Here is a 19,967-nt window from a genome sequence, read left to right as displayed (position 1 = left end):
TGGTTCTAACCCATCCCGCCCCCCCAGCCCCGTTAACCCCAGGACTAGGGTACTATCTCATGGCCCTGGGCCGCCCCAGTTGGTCTCAGGGCTAACTGACTCTGTTGGCTGTCCCGCCCCTGCTCTTAGCTGTGCGTGTGGCACACACGGCCCCTACAGGTCATCCCATCAGACCCCACTGGGGCCCAGAAGAGAGTCATTAGGATGCCTGACTCTCCACAGAACAGGGGTGGCTGTTCTTCAGGTCAAAAGCCCTATTACCCCTCATCCAGTAACGATTTATTGTGGAGTTGCCCATCCTGGCCACTTGTTTTAGGGAAGCATCATTGTGGAGAATCAAGCAAAGAAACCCAGGCTAAGGCAGAGCTTGGGACGTGCACACAATTCCCTGATTCTTTTATGGCACAAGATTCCAGGGCACCAACTCAGGTCTATTTCCCAGACATCATAGTGAGGGGCAAGTTTCACAATGAGAAAGCCTTTGGGCACCAACTATTCCTTCACCCAAAGCCAGCAACAGTGAAAGGCGGGAGATAGCATGCAGGTCCCATTCCCTGTGCTTGGAAGGTGAGCTGGAGAGAGTTCAAGCGCTAACAGTCAGCCCAGGGGATGTGGCTACCGGGGGGCTGGGCATCTCTTCGCTTGTCCAACCCTTTGAATTTGGCTACTGATGTTACATGACGGACAGGAAGAGTGAATAACTGGCCTTTTGAGACAAAGAAGCCTTTATGCCTCTTTCTTTTTCCAGCTTCTAGCCTTCATTCCTTTTTTTTTTTTTTTTTCTTTTTTTTTGCGGTACGTGGACCTCTCACTGTTGTGGCCTCTCCCGTTGCGGAGCACAGGCTCCGGACGCGCAGGCTCAGCGGCCATGGCTCACGGGCCCAGCCGCTCCGCGGCATGTGGGATCTTCCCGGACCGGGGCACGAACCCGCGTCCCCTGCATCGGCAGGCGGACTCTCAACCACTGCACCACCAGGGAAGCCCCTTTAAGAAGAACAGGACTAACTAAATGTCATGTTGAAAGTGGCCCATAGACACCTTTGAAGCCTGGTGGTAAACAAACAAGGCTTTATTATTTTTTTCCTTCATTAAAAAATTGGGGCATTGATAGCAAACTGAGAGCTTGGACCCCTGGGTTCACCCCCATGTTAAGCAAAGTAGCCCCAGAGAAAGACGGCACAGCTGACGCAGATGATGAGGTTGATGTCCAGAAGGGTTTTCACCAAGGGGTTTTCATCCAGGGAAACTATGACAGGGTCTGTTCTGCTCGGCATCTCCTCCTTGCCCTTGTTCTCCACCCCACAGAGCCACAAGATGGCTTTCACCACTTTGGACTGCTTTTTGGTCATGTCACCTAAAAAGAACCCAGCAAATAAGGGTCATAAGGATGGGCTGTGTCTCCCAGGCAAGAGAGAAGAGAGACCGGGTGTGTCCCACACACTGTGATAAATACTTTATGTTCCTTTTCTGGAAGGTATTCATTAAGACTTTGATTCTGGAAGACTCTTTAGTTCTAGCAGATTGGTATTTTGAGACTTTTCACCATCTTCAGGTGCAGAATTTCAGATGAAAAGATAGAGACTCAGCCTAACTTGAGCAAAGCACACAGCTGGTTAGCAGAGGCAGAGGTGGGTTTAGGACCTTTTCTATCTGACTTCCTCCCTGTATTGCATCGCCTGCCAGGAGGCTGAAGAGAGGTGTGCACTCTTGCAGGGAACTCTCTTTCCCCATTCAGAGCTGGGTCTGCAAAATCAGCTGCGGGTGGAGCCAGGCGGGTGACGTGTGGGAGTCAGGGGAGCTGATTTTCTTATTAAACACGTCACCTCTACCAAGAAAGATTCTCTCATCTTTCTTGAAACACGTGGCCTTCTGGATCTATCCCTGAGTTTCCCATGGGAGGATGACATGGGTTCATATCCACAATTATTATTTTTTTTAAAGCCGTGTATGATGATTAATGACAACCACAGCCTTGGGTCATGGAGACAGTAGGGACTGGTGGGGACCCTGGCTAACTGTATATTCCAGGTCTAAGGAACAGCTGCTTTGCAGCTCCAGACAACTTTTGCCATGCAGACATATGGGCTCCATGTTGCCAGATGTTCCAGTTTTTCCAGAGAAGATGGAAATCTGGAATTTTATGTGAAATCTCACAATTTTTAAATGTTAACTCACATTTTATTAAAAGAGTAGGTGAGCTAAAGGAAAATATGCCTGCAAGCTGCCAGTTTTAAAACCAGTCATTTAGAGAATGCCAGCAGTACCCCAGCCTACCACATGGGGTTTTGGGAGGATCAAATGAACCATGTTTTAGTAGGCACTCAACAAACACTGGCTCTAATTTTCCACCTGAGGCATCTGTTGAAAGTTACTAACCCTTCCAGTGGCCAGAGAGTGAGGGAGGACCAGACCCTGGGAGTCAGGCGATGCTAAAATTCCAAGTGTGCCCATTTTCTGGCTTGTGATTTGGTAGAAAAATTTCCCCTTAATTATATGATGCTTCTAGAGGTTCCTACTGTAACTGAAGAGCAAAGCAACTCACAGCTGTGGTTTTGGGGCATGTTTTCTTGGACAATCTCGAACTGAACGTTGGTTCTGCTGGCCTCTGGTGTCCTGTTCTGAGAGAGGGTAAGAGGCGGGGGAGTTGCTGGCGACACCTGTTCCTTCTGAACCATGGGGTCATGGCGAGTAAACCAGGTCAAGCGACTGACCTATGGAGCAGAGATGAACTGTGAGATGGGGTGGAGCGGTGACTTTCATCCCTTTCTCCCACCGCCTTCCAACCCCAAGCTCAGCCTTCACACCCGAGTCTCTCCCAGTCTTGCCCTCTCACTCCACCCTCCAGAAAGCTTCAGCTCCCAGCGCTCTTCAGAATCAATGGGCATTTCCCCCACTCAGTCCCCCATCTTTCTTGAACAGCCCTAATTCTCCAGTGGGGATCTCACCCTTCCTCATTCTAGTCCCCAGAGCTTAACCCTAGCCCGTGGGTGTGGGGGGAACCCTGTGATCAGCATGGAGCTCATCCATGTCTCTGGCCACGGGGAGCAAGTTGGTTCATGGGTGATCATGTGTCTTGAGCTGACTCCATCAACGGGCATCAGGAACTTCACTGGAAATGCTGGGACAAAAACGCTTATGCTTTTGCTTAATGAGAATAAGAGAGGATGTATCCCTAAAAGCTGCTGGGCCCACAAGGGGCCTGAGAACAGAAGGAGAGGTGAGAGATGAATTCTGATGGTCTTTTCAATATCCTGAAATCAAGTTCTTCCCAAGACCCAGCCCTGGACTTTTCAGCTTTTTGAACAATCAGTCCTCTTCACTGAAGTCAATTGGGTTTTCTGTCACTAGCAGTGAAGGGTCTCAACGGATACAGTGTCAAACCCAAAAGTACCATCTCCTTGGAGGGCGGCTCTGTGAACCAGCTTACGACGGACACAGTGATCAGGGTGACGGAGGACAGAATCATGGAGAAGTAGAGGTAGTGGACATCCTTTACCACAGCTGGCCGCTCATCTGGCTGGTCACACCGAGGCTGCACGTAAATGAAGTCCAGGACCAGACGAACCAAGCCTAGGAGAAGGCCCAAGATGAGACCGAAGAAGGCGCCCTGTGAATCAGAGCAAGGCCGTCTTAGACACGGGCAGGGCTGTGGGGCGTCCGGCACAGGCCTCCGGAAGCCTCGGCAAGCCCCCGGAGAGCGTGGCTTTCTAGCGACGGTCACAGCAGGGGTCAGTAATTCGAAAAGGGCTGGCGATACTTATCTGTTTATCTTTTACATAGAATTAATCAATGACATATAATTCCCTGTTAATTCAGCTTCCCTGTTTAAGGACAAAATGCATCAAAATAGAACCCTCGTTGCTTTTCTTCAAAAGCCAGCTAACACCCTCCCTGTATCTTCCCGCACAGAACTCATCCTCCCTAATGACACCTGATATCCTCATGTCCCTCTCCAGTCCCCTGCTCTCCCATCCGATGGGCTGAAGGGCTGATCCAGGGCTACCTTTTCGTTGGTCCGCTTCCAGAAACATCCCATGATGAAGACCACAGCCACGGGAGGCTGCAGGTAGGAGCTGATGGACTGGATGTAGATGAAGAGTTGGCCGCCCTGGCTGGCCTGGACCACAGGGATCCAGAGGATGGAGACCAATACCAGCAGCAACACAAACACCCTGGTGCCGGATGGAGAGAGACCCCCCCCATTAGTGTTTTATCTCCCCTGAACGCTTCTCTCTCTTTTTTATAGCTTTTCGGAGGTAGAATTTATATGCCATAAGATTCACCCATTATAAGTGTGCAATGCAGTAACTTTTAGTAAATTTATAGTGGTGCCACCTACACCACAATCAAGTTTTAGAACGTCCATCACTCCGGAAACTCCCCCCATGCCCATTTACAACTTATCCCTGTTCCCACCCTAAATAAGCACTTATCTACTTCTGTCTCTACAGGTGTGCCTTTTCTGGACGTTTCAAGTAAATGGTATCATACAATATGTGGTCTTTTGCAGTTGGCTTCTTTCACTTAGCATGTCTTAGCATGAGGTTCATCACATATCATGTACCAATATTTCATTCCTTTTTATTGTTGAAAAATATTCCATTGAGTGGATACGCCATTGTACACCATTGTTTATCCTCCACCCATCAGTGGACATTTGGATTGTTTCTACTTTTTGGCTATTGTAAAAAAGGCTGCTATGAACATTTGTATACAAGTCTTTGTACAGCCAGATGGTTTTATTTCTAGGGATGCAATTGCTGGGTCACATGGTAAGTTTATACTTAGCTTTTTAAGAAAATACCAAACTGCTTTTGAACAGTTGAACCATTTTACATCCCCACATGCAATGCACAAGAGTTCCAACTTCTCTGCCTTCCTGTCTGCCTTTTTGATTACAGCCACTCTAGTGGGTGTGTAGTGGTATCCTGCAGGAACTTTCTAGACTACAATCTCGCTTTTTAGATTATTCTAGATGACAAGTCCTTTGGCAGATATATGGCTTGCAAATATTTTCTCCCAATCTGTGGCTTGTTTCTTTTTTTTTTTTTTAATGGATTATGCTTTTGATGTCATACCTCTCCTAACCCAAGGCAGAGACAGCCCTTACGTACACCTTCTTGAGGGGCAGAGTCCCAAGATGCTTATTAGCATATATTTTACATAAAATGTACATGCCACTCACTTTGGTCATTTTCATCCCCCCCATTAGATATCAGGACTTTGCACAAGACTTGTTAGAGAAACCTTGCCCCCAACCCCCAGAACACCCTTCTCCCTTTTACCTGGCTAACTCCTATTCACCCCTCAGGTCCCAGTCCAAGTTGAAGACTTTTCCTCTGACTCCCTAGGTGTCCTGGCTCCTCCATCATAACATTCACTGTGGTTATAACTACCTGTTTACTTATCCTTTTCTTCTCCTAGCTCCACCAAGGCAAAACTGAGTCTTTTCTTTTCACTGCTCTATGCCCGGCACCTGGCACGTAGTAGGTGCTCACTGAATAGCTCTTGAATGAATGAACGCCTTACTCATCCACGGAGCCCTGATGTGCTTCACCTTTGCCATCAGAGGAGGCTGAGACAGCCTGGAGAAGTCGAAGGCTGGACTTTCCCTCCGGGTGGCTCAGCTTTCTCCTCCCTGGGTTATCTGGACTTTTCACACCCCTGCCTGGCGCCAGCCCAGTAAGACTTTACCTGCCCACAATCATGAGCTCCTTCTCAGATGCCCGAGGCCGGAGATGATTCCAGAGGTCCATGGTGAAGATGGTGCTGGCACTGTTAAAGATGGAGGTGAGGGAGGACATGAGCGCTGCCACCATCACAGCCATCATGAGCCCGCGGAGCCCTGGGGGCAGAAGGGAGGTCTTTGGGCCTCAGGCTTTTTCTGCCTTCACCGCTGACCCCATTTCCCAGGCCCATAGCCGGCTGGTCCCGAGAGGTTCAACTCGGAGGAGGTGGAACTCAGGGGTGGGAGCCAACAGGAGGGACTCAGAGGCGTGGGTGGGGCAGAGCCCCCTGCGTAGCCAGGGCCGGAGCTTTATTTGGGGGCTTAGTTCCTCAGCCCAGAGCCCATTCTTTCCCACAGCCCTCCCATCTTGCCCCCCTCCTCAGATTAGAGCCCAAGCCAATGTCCTCCTTTCTGGGTGCCCCGGGGGCACTCAACTGAGGGGTGAAGGGACCATTACCTGTAGGCAGGAGTTCCAGCACAAGTTTGGGATACGCGATGTCAGAGCAGCCGGCGGGGTTGCTACAGACCTTCTGGCAGATTTCTGGGTCTGCACAGGCCACTTGGTCTATGGAGGAAACAAGCCCAGAGCTAAGCAGACGGACCCTCAGAGGCCCAGGCCCGGCCCAGACACGGCCTGGCGCAGGCCAGCACCAGGAGACAGGGCTACTGTAAATAAGCGTACAGTCCAGTGAAATAAAAAGGAGCCTAGACTTAATAATCCACGGCCTTGTTACTTAACCATTCTGGACCTCAGTTGCCGTATCTGCAAAACGGGGACAGTAACAGAACTCTACTTCCTAGATTATAGTGAGGATTAAATGAAATGATATACATTACACACTCAGCACAGAGTCTGGGACACAGGAAGTGCTGAATACTTTTCAGCTGTACTATTGTAACCCAAAAAAAGCCGAGACACCTCACGGCCAGTCTCAGCACAGTGCCCTACATCAGGCTCCCTAAGCCCCCCAAAAGGACACGAGCAATTTACATCTTTACCTAAGTTCATCGGAAGAGCAAAGGACAATGCCCTCACTTGACCCATGGCAAATATTTTAAAAGTTCCTCTTTTCCCCATCTCCTTCTCAACAGTATACATAGTTCAACAGCTGTTCCTCATTTTAGACTCATAAGAACCCAACCAGGCTCTGAATTTCTCTCTCCTTCTCTCTCTCCATTTCTGTATCAATTCTTTTCTCTCCTGAACAGCATTTTGATTTTCTAGTGTAAATCCATCCGGACTTCCTGGCACCTCTAGTTCTTCATCTCTGTCATGATGAACACACGCCAAGCTTAGAAGCATAGGCCTCCTGCTTGGAAGACAGAAGAAGAGATTTAAAAATTATACGAGTGTGTGGCGCAGAGTAGATGCTCGATACATTTTTCTTGGAGAGAGACTAGCTATCTCATTATCAGTGTAATCTTTACAGAGGGGAAGGGACCTGGTTATAATCACCCAGCAAGGTCATGTCGGCGACAGAACAGGTCTCTCAATCCAATCCAATATTTCAGAGAAGGAAGGCCAAGAGAGTGTAGGTTGTTTCAGTGGTCTGGCACGTGTGTTTGAATGATAGCTTTCTTGTTACTTTCCGTCTTCCTCATATCTGAGCTGAGCCACACTCCTCACCACCCGCTCAATGCCAACACAACACCACTTACCCCCGCTGGACCACTTATAAATCCTCAAGTCTCTTTGGCCAGCTGCATCTAGGAATAATTCCCATAAATAACTCCTAGACCCTCCCTCTGCTCAGTCCAAAGGCTTCTGTCCTTCTTCCTCATTTTGATGAGTAACACTGCCTTCCGTCCCACCTTCTATGGCAAGTGGGAACGACCTCGAGCCTCAGTTTAGGGGTGGGCTTGGAGCCCTTCACTGCCCACACCCATCTCCTCCCCCATTCTGATGCAGTATCAACGTCATGATGATCCTGTAGCTGAGGCCTCACATTCACAAGTGGCCTCAAACAGAGATGTTTGACAGTATCTCCAGATGAGGTGGTATGTCTAGTCTTTATATTTTTATATGTGTTAAAACTGTTAATTTAATAAATGTAAACATTTAAAGTACATCATAACTTTAAAATCTAATATTGTTGGGGTTTTTTTTAATTAAAAATTTTTTTATTGAAGTATAGTTGTATAGTATAGAAGTTTACAATGTTTCAGGTGTACAGCAAAGTGATTCACATATAAAAAGAATATATAAAAAGAATATCGTTCCCTGTGCTCTATAGTAGGTCCTTGTTGTTTATTTTATATATAGTAGCGTGTATCTGTTAACCTCAAATCCCTAATTTATCCCTCCCCTAATATTATTGATTCTGGTTTGTTTTTTTTGGCCACGCCATGTGGCTTGTGGGATCTTAGTTCCCCAAGCAGGGATCGAACCTGGGACCCCTGCAGTGGAAGCGTGGAATCTTAACCACTGGACCGCCAGGGAATTCTCTATCCTTCATTTGCTTTTTTAAGATAGCATAATACCTAAGAAATGGAAATCACACCAGGCCCCTTCATCCATTAGGAAGCCCAAGGACTATCTGGTCTTTGTAAAGTTTCTCCACTCACTGTTATGTCTTGTCAAAGCTGGGACCCTTCCCTCCACTTACATCCACCAATGGGAGAGGAAATGGGTGCCGTGGCCACAATTCATAATACAAGTAACAATTGCTATGGAATAAAAGTAGATGCCTCCAAAACTCTGATTCAGTCTTAGACAAAATTAAGACCGCAGACCAAAAATGATATTTGACAGGAAGTATTGAGAAGAAACAACCTCGTTGAGAAAAATGCTTTTGAGAGGTCAAAGCTCTTGGCTTGTTTATGACTTGTCTGCGGAAGTTTAGGAGAAGATTAGAAAATAGTTATATTCCTGTGGCCAGAACATGGTATGGAGCCTCCCAAGTGGGGCGAAGATCTTGCTTATGTTCCAATCTTGTGGGTTTGGACTCTTGTTGTCCAAAAGCTCCTCTCTTCAAGGGACACCGAGAAGGAGCAAGACTCCCCCTGAAATCATTCATTTAATGACCTAGTTTTTGTTTAACCTTCTAGGAATGCAACCTTCAACCATGAAACACATGACAGACACAAAGTTTATAAAGCATGTTTAGGGCAGAAGATTGTGTTTGTTCGTTCAGGCTAGAGAATAATGTTCATCACAGGGAAACAAGTTGGCTCAGCTAAGTTATAAATGAAACCAACAGCCTTGTGATTGTTAACCCACCACTCACTAATAACAGCTCACCTGTCTTGGGTGAATTAATCAACCATTTCATATATGGAGTGGATTCCCTTGTCAGATCCTATGATGCTTGACATAAAGGATGGCTCTAGCAGAGTCCAATCCAAACACAGCACCAAACCTCCTTCTTCCAAATGCCAACATTCATGGAAGTTCACTACGACTCGGATGCTGCAAATAAACACTGTACATACACCTTCTCATGTAATCTTCACAACTCCATGGGGAAGATATTGCCATTATACCTATTTCAGAGACAAGTAAACTGAGGCCCATAGAGACTAATAACATCCCCAAATCATAAAGCTAGTATCGTGGATAGGATTCAAAACCTTAGCTTATTCCAAAGCTCAGGTGGAGATGATTGGCTTTGTAAACAGGAACATTTCTAGACTCTTGTGTTTCATTGTTTTGAGGGTTGTTTTGTTTCTTTCTTGGTTTCCACTAGAGTTCCTTTATAAGTGGGCGCTATTCCTTGGATGGACTAAGTGGAAGAGGATATTTTCCACGTTCAAGAGAGCTCAGGATCAGAGCATCATTTTAGGCAGTGCTGGACCCATTTGAAGATTCAGCAGGTTGCTGATGGAGCTGAGATAGAGAGAAGGGTGGAAATGGGTAGGAACAGTGGCTTGGCCTGGCACCTGGCCCTTTAGACCAGGGCTTCTCAATCTTCTGCCGGGCACCACCCCCAGAGATTCGGATTCAAAAGGTCTTGGGCGGGACCTGAAAGTTTGCATTTTTAACAAGTTCCAAGGCAGCCCTGATGCTGCTAGACTGGGAACCACACTTTGAGAAGCTCCAGTCAAGACCTTCAAATGCACCGCACCCAGCTCACCATCTCCACCCTACCTCACTCTCTTAAATTCCTTTCGCACTATTGCTAGTACCAAATGCTAGAGTGTTTTGATATCAATTTTCTCTTACTTTTTCACGAGTACCAGACTCATCTGTTACGTTATAAACTCCCTAGGGGCATGGAATGTGGCATTATGTTTCACTTAACAACCGTTATTGACTGGCTGACTGCTAAGAGTGAGGGTCAGGGTCTTGTTATTGATCATCCTGATACTGGTCCTAAGTATTGATGTGATTTCCTGAGAGAGACAGTAACATGATTAAGAGTCAGGTTTTGGAGGCAAATGCCCCTGGATTTAAATCTTGGCTTACCCAGCCCTAGCCAAGTAACTTCCAGCAAGTCCCCTAACCTAGGAGTGATCTAGAGTCCTCTTTTTTCCTTAACAGCTTCATCCAATCCATCATTCATCTGGTTGGCTCCGCTCTAACTTATATTTTCAAACCATCCACATGAATAACCTGTTGCCTCTTCACAGAGGCCTTCCCTGGAAACCCTGTCATAGGAGCCCCTGCCCAGCATTCCCTGTGATGTTTCCCTATGCATTTTCCTCACAGCACTTAGCACAATCAATGAATAGCTCACTTATGTATTTTTTGTCTCCTTCACCACTAAAACGTAATCCCCCCCAACAGCAGGGATACTGTATGTCTTGTTCCCTTATGCATCCCCAGGCCCTTCTAGAAAAAGGCCTGGCAGATAATTGGCTTTCAAAATATTTGTTGAATCCATGGAAGAAGAATAAATGAGTGAATCAATTAATTTCTCTGAGCTTTAATTTCTTCCTTTCTTTTGGCCATGCGGATTGCAGGATCTGAGCTCCCCGACCAGAGATTGAACCCACACCCTCAGCAGTGCCAGTGTGGAGTCCTAACCACTGGACTGCCAGGGAATTCCCTGATTTCTTTATCTATAAATGAAAATAACAATAGTACCTATCTCATAAGGTCCTTTTGAGGAATCAATGAGATAAAACATGTATAGAATAATAAAAGTGAACACTTCTATAGTGTTTACCACGTGCCAGGGATTGTTTTAAGCCTTAGGAAATATTATCCCCATTTTACAAGTGAGGAAACAGACGCACTTAACAGAAATTAAGTGACTTATTCAAGGTCACAGGAGCCAGGAAGTGTCAGAGCCAAGGTTCAGGCAAGGCATTTCAGATCAGTGTTCATATTCATAACCGCCCCACTCTACTGCAAAGCTCCTCACACGGGGACTGGCCCTTAGCACAATGAATGTTGGTTGCTTTAAGCCACTTTCTTTGTTCATATGTCGCCTTCCCCTTAGCTGTATATTTTCCATCAAGTCGCCATAAAACCAAGATCCCAGTTCTTATCCTCATCTGGGATTTTTCAAGCCTTGTGCTGCTTCCCTGGAAAGAGGACCGATGGCTCTGGGTTCGTCATCCATCAGGGCTGGAGAAGCGCAATCCCAGCATCTGGCACCACGGACGGCTCCCCATCCTTTCTCTTCCCCAAGTCCTTCCACCTAATCCATAGTTCTAAATTATTTTGACAAAACTTCTGGACTGGGGCTTCCCTGGTGGCGCAGTGGTTGAGAGTCTGACTGCTAATGCAGGGGACACGGGTTCGAGCCCTGGTCTGGGAGGATCCCACATGCTGCGGAGCAACTAGGCCCGTGAGCCACAACTACTGAGCCTGCGCGTCTGGAGCCTGTGCTCCGCAACAAGTAGAGGCCGCGATAGTGAGAGGCCTGCGCACCGCGATGAAGAGTGGCCCCCACTTGCAGCAACTAGAGAAAGCCCTCGCACAGGAACGAAGACCCAACACAGCCAAAAATAAATAAATTAATTAATTAATTTAAACAAAAACAAAAAACTTCTGGACTAACCATTTCATCCTAACCCTTCCTTTACCTCTGCAACGTCATGTAAGATAAGGCATAGGGGAGGGAGATTTCTGCCCGTTTGAGTTAATAACAGCTTGGGTCAATACAGGGTTAAACTTAATGAGGCAGAAAGGAGCGTTCTTCCACACAGATCACCAGCTCCTGACATCACAGCAACTCCCAATAACATCCCCCACCCCTAGTCCTGTTTAATCCCCATGCTGCCAACCTCATCCCTCTACCAAGTTTAAAAAAAAAGAAAAAAGCTAAGACAGATACTCTAGAGGTTTTGATATCCCTGATTTTGTTAAGAAAAGGAACCCCCAAAGGGTTCTATTGGGCCGAAGTTGCCAAACCACTGGGTTCAAACGTTGCAGTGTGAGGGGAGCCCTCTCATGAGGTTTCAGGGAGCTGACATCTGGAACCATGAGATTTTAGCCTAGTTTGTGGTTTCAGAAAATATATAGTTGAGGCGAGGCCCCAGATAGGTCTCCGTTTGATTTGGCCTGAGACATTAATAGGACGTCCTCATTGAACCAATGTTGGGAAACAGCACTGAGTCAGTAGTTGCCGGGATGGAGACACCTCAGTTGAATCACCAGGAAGGGACTCCAGCTGCATTCTTGAGGCGCAGTCAGTAAGATGTTCAGAACACTTCACAGGGTCTGAGACTCACAGACAACCTCTCCTCCCAACTGTCTTCTTACCTGGAAAGAGGACACGGCTGACCATACCAGGGAACACCATGATGAAAAGGGGCAGGACCTTCAGGTATGCGGCCATCAGAGAGCCTCCTTTGGCGTGGGACAGGTTCTTGGCAGCCAGAGTCCGCTGAACAATCACCTGGAAAACAGTGGTGTGGTTGGAAGTTGAGATAGATTTCTCTTAAGGCCAACTAGGTGCGCATGGCTTCTTTGTAGGCATAGTAGACCCAGGAGCTCGGTTTGCCTGCCTTCTCTAAGGAAACATCTCTCCTATTCTCAATCCCTGTGATCCAGTGGTCCAGTTGGGGTAGCTATACCAAGGCAGAGAAATCAAGAACGGGAAGGAGGATAGAAGAGGAATGCAAATACTTTGCTAGGAGTGATGAGTTAAGAGAAAGAGAGGATCTGAGATATTGCTACCAACAGGATTGGCATGTCTGGACTTGTAGTTACTGCATACGGTGTGCCTAGGTCTTATCCTAACCCCCTTCTCTGTTGGGTGGCATAAGGTAGGTCTTGTTAAGATTTATCCACTTAGAACAGATTGGTGGTTGCCAGAGACAAAGGGTGGCGGGTGGGCAAAATGGATGAAGGGGATCAAAAAGTATAAATTTCAGTTATAAAATAAATAAGTCCTAGGGATGTAGTGTACAGCATGGTGACTATAGTTAATAATACTGGATTGCATATTTTTAAGTTGCTAAGAGAATAGATCTTAAAAGTTCTCATCACACACAAAAAAAGTCTCATCACAAGAAAAAAAATTGTATCAATAACTGTATGGTGATGAATATTAACTAGATTTATTCTGGTGATGATTTTGCAATATATACCAATATCGAGTAACTTAAACGATTTATCCACTCAAAGGGAATGACATGTTCTAGAGTGTCTTCTGAGTAGAAGACTGGTCCCCCAAAATCCTGCTCCAGGCTTCAGATTGAATCTACATGAACTCAGAACTTTCTCTACTGTTTCCTTAGGCTTTGGATCTTGAAGCATCTGGAGAAGTTGCAGAGGCCTTGGTGAGTTACTAGAGCTTTTATGAGTTGGTTCAGTGAACTGTGGACAAGAGGAGTGAAATGCCATTACCATTATGGTGCTGTGGTGAGCAGGACAAAGTGGGAATTGTTCCCATTTTTTAAAACAATGTTCATCAATGGCATAGGCTTCCTAGAGCGTCCTGCTGCTTCTTTTGAAACCCATTCCCTCTCCACAAGGCTACCCTGTCATCGTGGGTACGGAATCTGCCTGATCCAGGGGGAGGCACCTGACCCACCCCTGACCAATCAGAGCCCTTACACAGGGTATTTGGATTTGGGACTTGGAGAGTTGTCAGTCTCTTTGCAGTTGGTCTGCAGTGAGAGACCATGAAGTCAGCAGGTAAGAGAGAAAGACAATGGAGAAAGAAACCAGAAAAAGTTCCAGCACTTTCTGAAGGCTAGTTCAGCTTCCTGCCGTTCGTATTCCATGAGCTAATAAATCCCCTACCCTTTTCCTAAGCTGGTTTAAATTTGATTTTTTTTTTCTGTGACTTGCAACCAAGTGTACCCTCACCTGCACAGATTATTATTATTGGTTTGGATGTTGTCAGTGAAAGACTCTAAACGTGGCATCAGCTTCTATGAGGAAAGGTGAAGGAGCAGTGAGGATCCCTCTATCCAGAGCTGGGAAGTCAGCTGTTTGTTCCCTGTCATTTCTCAGGACTCCAAACACACACCTACTGGGCTTTCTAGAACACTTAACAATGTGATAGTTACATGGAACGGTACAGCAACCCTAGAATACTTTTTACTGCTTCATAAAGGTGCCAAAAAGAGGCATGCAAGCTTCAGTCCTTGTCGGTCCATCTGGAAGCAGAGAGGAAAGAATTTAGAGCTTTGGAAAACCAAGCCCTTTCGACAGGAGATCCAAAGCTGTGACTGAGAAAAATGCTGGCTTTTATTCCCATGAAGCGGAGCCTCCAGCTGAGTTAAGTTTTAAGAGACTTGTGCTGCTCAAAACCCCACAAGCCCTGGGAAGAGGGTGTCGCCCTGTACGGCAACCCCCGGACCCAAGTAATGGAGCATGACTCATAGGAATGTTATGAAAATCAATGAGTTAACATATAGGAAATGCTTATATCAGTTACTGGTAGATGGTCCAGCATCAATCAATGTTTGTGTCGTTACGATTATCGATTGTGATTTACCTCTTCCGTCTCTGCCCAGGAAGATTAGGAACACGCCCCCAATCAGTGAACAGTGAATGCTGCTTTGTCTTTCTCCTGCTCTGAAATGAGCTACGTAGGGCAGCACCAGCCCAAGGGACTAACACAGTCTTTGGACTCAACAGAATTCAGCTCAGCAGCCGCAAAACCAGAAGTCATGGGGTCCAAGGAGGGCTTGGGTTTCTGGCCCCTCTGGCCCTGCCTGCCCTTTGGAAGAAGGTCAAGTCATCCCGGATTAATTAAGTCCCCAGGCTCTTGAACAATGCGAGGTGGGTTGGAGGTGGGCTTCAAGGGCTGCACACTGGAATCCCAGCTAGTAAGGGTGTGAGGCATCTCAAGGAAATATTTGTATGGATTAATAAATATAAGCTGTTGAGCCATGTCAAGAGCAGTAGCATAAAACCATAGCAAAGGGCTTCCCTGGTGGCGCAGCGGTTGAGAGTCTGCCTGCCAATGCAGGGGACGCGGGTTCGTGCCCCGGTCCGGGAGGATCCCACATGCCGCGGGGTGGCTGGGCCCGTGAGCCATGGACTGCTGAGCCTGCACATCCGGAGCCTGTGCTCCGCAACGGGAGAGGCCACAACAGTGAGAGGCCCATGTACCGCAAAAAAAAAAAAAAAAAAAAAAAGCAAAAATGTAAATGTTTTAAACAGTTTATTAAATGCGCCTGCAACAAAAAAGACTATGAGCAAATACCTAATGCTCCCCTTTTTTCACAATTATTAGTAACCCTGCTAATGAGGAAACAGAGGCTCAGAGATCTTAGACGGTGTCCCAAGGTTATGCCACCTGAACTTGATTCCAGGTCTGTTAAGGTTAAAGCCCAGGCTGTTAGCCTCAGTCTGAGCTGTCTCCCAGGGTCTCTCCAGCCTGAGATTTGCTAAGGAAGAGGAGGGGTGCTCTCTCTTAAAGGGGCACTATTGCACCCATCTCTAGCTCTTGGTTTCTAGCTCTTCACTCAGGAGTTCTGACCCTTGGGGTGACCTGGATTCACTCTCTGCAGTGTCCCCTCCAACAATTCAGTGGTCCGACTCCATGATCATTATTTTATTTAAAGTCTCATCAGCCCTGAATATGAAATAGGGCTTCCAAAATGGCACACAGATCTCTGATCATTAATGTAATGGAAAAAGCCATTTCATCAGATGATATATTCACAGGGTTTGAAACCTGAGAAAGTATAAACAGGTGTGCAGTGAAATGGCTTCCATCCATCCTGGCACATCTGCCTACCTCCCTGCCCACAGGTAACTGCTCTTAGTTTTATATACATCCATCCGGAGTTTCCTTCAGCACATACAAGCAAATGCAAATATGGATTCTATCCCCCCCACACACCTTTTAACACAAAAGGGCTTATTATACACACCACAGTGCCTTTTGCTTTTCTCATTTCTTTCTTCACACCAGTTATATATTTGCTTTAAGGGCTTTGCTTTGGCGGGTCCCTCTGCCTAAAACTCTCCTCCCCAACAATCACCAGAGCCCACTCACTCTCCTTAGCTCAGAGGTCACTTCTCAACCATGACTCCCCTAATCACTCTATTTTAGATGATACTCCCACACCCTCCATTTCCACCACCCCCGCCTCTGCTTGTTTGTTTTTTTTTTTAATGACAGTTATCACCTTTTAACGTTCCCCGTAATTTATTTATTTCCTGTCTACCTCCACCAGAAGAAGGTGAGCTCCGAGAGCCTGTTTGATTTGTTTACTTGTGATTTCCAAGTGGCTGGCACATAGAGCACACCTAGTGAGTATTTGTGGAGCAAATAATACCAATACCAGTTTTAACATCTCTTTAAAATGTTTCATCTCTCTTGCTTACTGGATCCTTCCAGACATCCAGCAGGATGTATCAAGCTTTCCCCTTTGCAAATATCAGTAGCTTTGGATTTTCTGCGACATGAGTAAGAATAAGAAGATAACACGTAGAGCAGTAGACAGAAAGAAGTTCTCAAGGATGTTTGGGGAGAAACGTAAATAAGAGAACAGATAGCGGGAGAAAAAAACTCAGCCTCCAGATACTCCAAGGAAGGAAGTGTCCCCGAGAGTAGCTTTCTCAGCCTGCTGCCCTGTACCTGATCGGTGCACCAGTACCAGAGGGACGGGATGGACATTCCAAATAGGATCCCAGGCCACGGGAGATCAGATGTCAGTGGGTCTCGGAAAATATGGAAGGCATCTTCCCGGGGCAGCCCGCAGCTGCTGTTCCCACTCCGGTTGCTGGCCACAGCCAAGAAGTATTTCTCTTCCAGGCCTTCCAACCCGCCGACTGCAGCGAAACCTAGTATTCAGAGGAAACCCAAATTTGCCAGGAACTCAGACTGATCCACAGCAACTCATGAGGGGATGGCTGGAGATTGGTGAAATCCTACTTAGAACAGAGATACCAAGGAATGTTAGTTGACTTAAAGGTTCTTCACCTTTTTTTTTTTTTCATGCCTTTGGTAGTGACTATGGATTGCTTCTCAGAATAATATTCCTAAATATACAATACACAATACATAGATTGTAAAGAAAACCAAATATGTTGAAGGCACCCATCAAGCCATAAAAACTCTGACGTAGTAATTTATTTATGTGCTCCATTAGGTAGAAAGACCCCACAGTGGGTCAAATAACAATTTAGTTTTAAAATAACCATGGACACAGTGTTTCAATACATCAGAAGCAACTGTAAAAACATTTGGATAAAAACCTCGGGGGGTGTATTTTGGTATCAAAGACAGATACTGCAAATCTTCCTGTGGTTTGTTGCCTACACGAATCATTGAAAGATGCTAATATGAAAATAGAGATGAATTTCTTTCCCATCCAAGATTCACAAAACCCGTGAATTCTGTCCAGGTTAAGAAAGCCTGCCTTAAGGAAACATTCTTTCACCTCTGAACTTCTTCTCAGCTACTCTCAATTCATGGTATCACAAGAGTGGTCCAAGTAACCTATGGCCTTGAGCAAGTCACTTCCCTGTCTGGATTCGGTTTCCTCATCTGCAGGTGGGGATAATGTAGCACCAACCTCATAGGGCTGGAGAAAGACAGTGAGATAATACACATAAAATGCACAGCACCTGACACAAACGTGTGTTGTCCTTAAAAAACAATAAAGCACTGCAATCTGCAGATAATTTGCTTCTCTTCATTAATTGAACAGATTCAAGGTTATCCCCAAAGAACATTGCTCTCACCGGATTACGTTCTGGAAGGTTGTGTTTGTCTTTTTGTTGTTGTTTTGTTTTTTTCTTGTGTTTTATTTTTGGTTTTTTGTTTGTTTCTTTGTTTTTTGATATGGAAGAGAAGGGGTTGGTGTTACCACTTGAGTTAGGAATGATATGTAATCTGCAGCCTGGCTTATCTTTGCTGAAGGTTGTGGTGAACAGTGGCTACTGGGGGAAAAATATTGTGATGATAAATTTTTGTCTTGCTTTTTTTTCCCTGAAAAATTATTTTGTGGTAGTGGGAGGGAAGGAGGTTTTATTAATAATTGGACCTGGGCTTCCCTGGTGGCGCAGTGGTTGAGAGTCCGCCTGCCGATGCAGGGGACGCAGGTTCGTTCCCCCGTCCGGGAAGATCCCACATGCCGCGGAGCGGCTGGGCCCGTGAGCCATGGCCGCTGAGCCTGCGCGTCCGGAGCCTGCGCGTCCGGAGCCTGCGCTCCGCAACGGGAGAGGCCACAGCTGTGAGAGGCCCGCGTACCGCAAAAAAAAAATAATAATAATAATTGGACCTGCCCATCTGAGTGTGTAAAGCACATACATATAGATAATAGCAGGTAGAAAGGCTGAGACAAGAATCACCCCAGGATGGGTGAAAATAAAGTAGGCAGAGCATCGTAAACTTTAATGTACACACGAATCACCTGGGAACCATTAAAAAGCATATCCTGATTCAGCAAGTCTGCAGTGGTGCCTGGGATTCTGCCCTTCTAATGGGCTCCCAGTTGACACTGATGCTACTGGTCCCTGGACCACAGTCTGAGTAGCACCCATGTAGGAGACATCAGGGTACCAAATGAAATTTGGAATCCTTTTGGTATAAAGGAAAGTGGGGGATCTTGATTTCAGTCACTTTAATAAACTCCATTTTAGGTCAGTTTTTCAGTTTCTCTTGTTTTTTTTGTTTGTTTGTTTGTTTTTTGGGGTTTTTTTTGCGGTATGTGGGCCTCTCACTGCTGTGGCCTCTCCCGTTGCGGAGCACAGGCTCCGGACGCGCAGGCTCAACAGCCATGGCTCACGGGCCCAGCCGCTCCACGGCATGTGGGATCTTCCCGGACCGGGGCACGAACCCGCGTAACCTGCATCGGCAGGCAGGAAGGCACAATGTTAAGGTAAAAATTCCTGCCTATACTCTTTGACTCCTGCTCTTAGACTCTTCCCACAAAAGTTACTACCACATTATCTCCCCACTGTTATCACCAGGGAGTTTGATGGGGAAGGAAGGGTATGAGATCTTAAGTCAGTCTGACTGGGTTTGAATCCTGGCTTTGAATTCTAACTTTGTGACCTTGCGCTAACAGTTGGTGCCTTAATTTTCTCATCCAACAAAAGGGGTAAAAATAATACTGGTATCATTGGGTTGTTATGAGCATTAAATGATAAAACATCTGGATCACAAGTGTTTTAATAGGTATTCATTTATGAACTTTTAATTTTGAGATAATTATAGACATACAGAAGAGTTGTATAAGTAGTACAGAGAGTTCCCATACACCTTCTCCTAGTGTCACTGTCTTACATAAGCCAAGTACAGTTACAGAAACTAAGAAATTAACATTGGTGCCTTACTATTAACTACAGTATGGGCTGTTGAATTTGCACCATTAATGTTCTTTTTCTCTTCTGGGATCCAATCCAGGATCCCACACTGTGTTTATTTATGTTTCCTCCTTTCTCTGTAGTTCCACAGTCTTTCCTTATTTTTCATGTCCTTGATACTTTTGAAGAATACTGGTCATTGTAGTGTGTAAAATGTCCTCAATTTGGGTTTGCCTGATGTTTATTTACGATGAAGTTGAGGTTATATATTTTGGCAAGAATGGCACAGAGGTGATGCTGTGTCCTTCTCAATGTACCATATCAGGAGCTACATACTGGTACGTCTGATTACTGTAATATCAGTTAATATGCCTTGATCACTTAGTTACAGTGGCACGTGCCATGTTTCTCCACTGTAAAGTGGCTATATTGGCCTTTGTAATTAATAAATATTTTGGACGTGATACTTTGAGACCAAGCAAATATCTTATTTCTTCATAAACTTTCATGCGCTGACTTCAGCATTTATCATTGGATCTTGTCTATAGCAATTATGACTGTGGTGTTCTAATAGTGATATTCTATTTCCCTCAGTCTGTCTTCATTTATTAATTGGAATTCTCCTGT

At 45.9% G+C, this 19,967-nt stretch overlaps 1 protein-coding gene across 2 annotated transcripts in view; it reads right to left on the bottom strand.

The window, feature by feature from the left end:
* Positions 1-1,061: 1,061 nt before the first annotated feature.
* Positions 1,062-19,967, bottom strand: part of SLC5A11 (solute carrier family 5 member 11) — a 52,336-nt gene continuing 33,430 nt past the window's right edge. Inside the window, exons 9-16 of one of the 2 annotated variants that reach the window (XM_060033082.1) lie at positions 16,666-16,871; positions 12,381-12,516; positions 6,186-6,293; positions 5,695-5,845; positions 4,004-4,172; positions 3,392-3,607; positions 2,543-2,711; positions 1,062-1,354 (exon numbers count right to left, since the gene is read on the bottom strand). In XM_060033082.1, coding sequence (XP_059889065.1) covers positions 1,149-1,354; positions 2,543-2,711; positions 3,392-3,607; positions 4,004-4,172; positions 5,695-5,845; positions 6,186-6,293; positions 12,381-12,516; positions 16,666-16,871 — 1,361 coding nt within the window. In that variant the 3' untranslated portion in view covers positions 1,062-1,148. The remainder of the gene's footprint in view (positions 1,355-2,542; positions 2,712-3,391; positions 3,608-4,003; positions 4,173-5,694; positions 5,846-6,185; positions 6,294-12,380; positions 12,517-16,665; positions 16,872-19,967) is intronic. The other variant, XM_060033083.1, reaches the window with a different exon arrangement.

The sequence above is a fragment of the Delphinus delphis genome, chromosome 15, assembly GCF_949987515.2.
Source record: "Delphinus delphis chromosome 15, mDelDel1.2, whole genome shotgun sequence".
NCBI lineage: Eukaryota > Metazoa > Chordata > Mammalia > Artiodactyla > Delphinidae > Delphinus > Delphinus delphis.
This window is presented reverse-complemented; position numbering and strand designations above follow the sequence as displayed.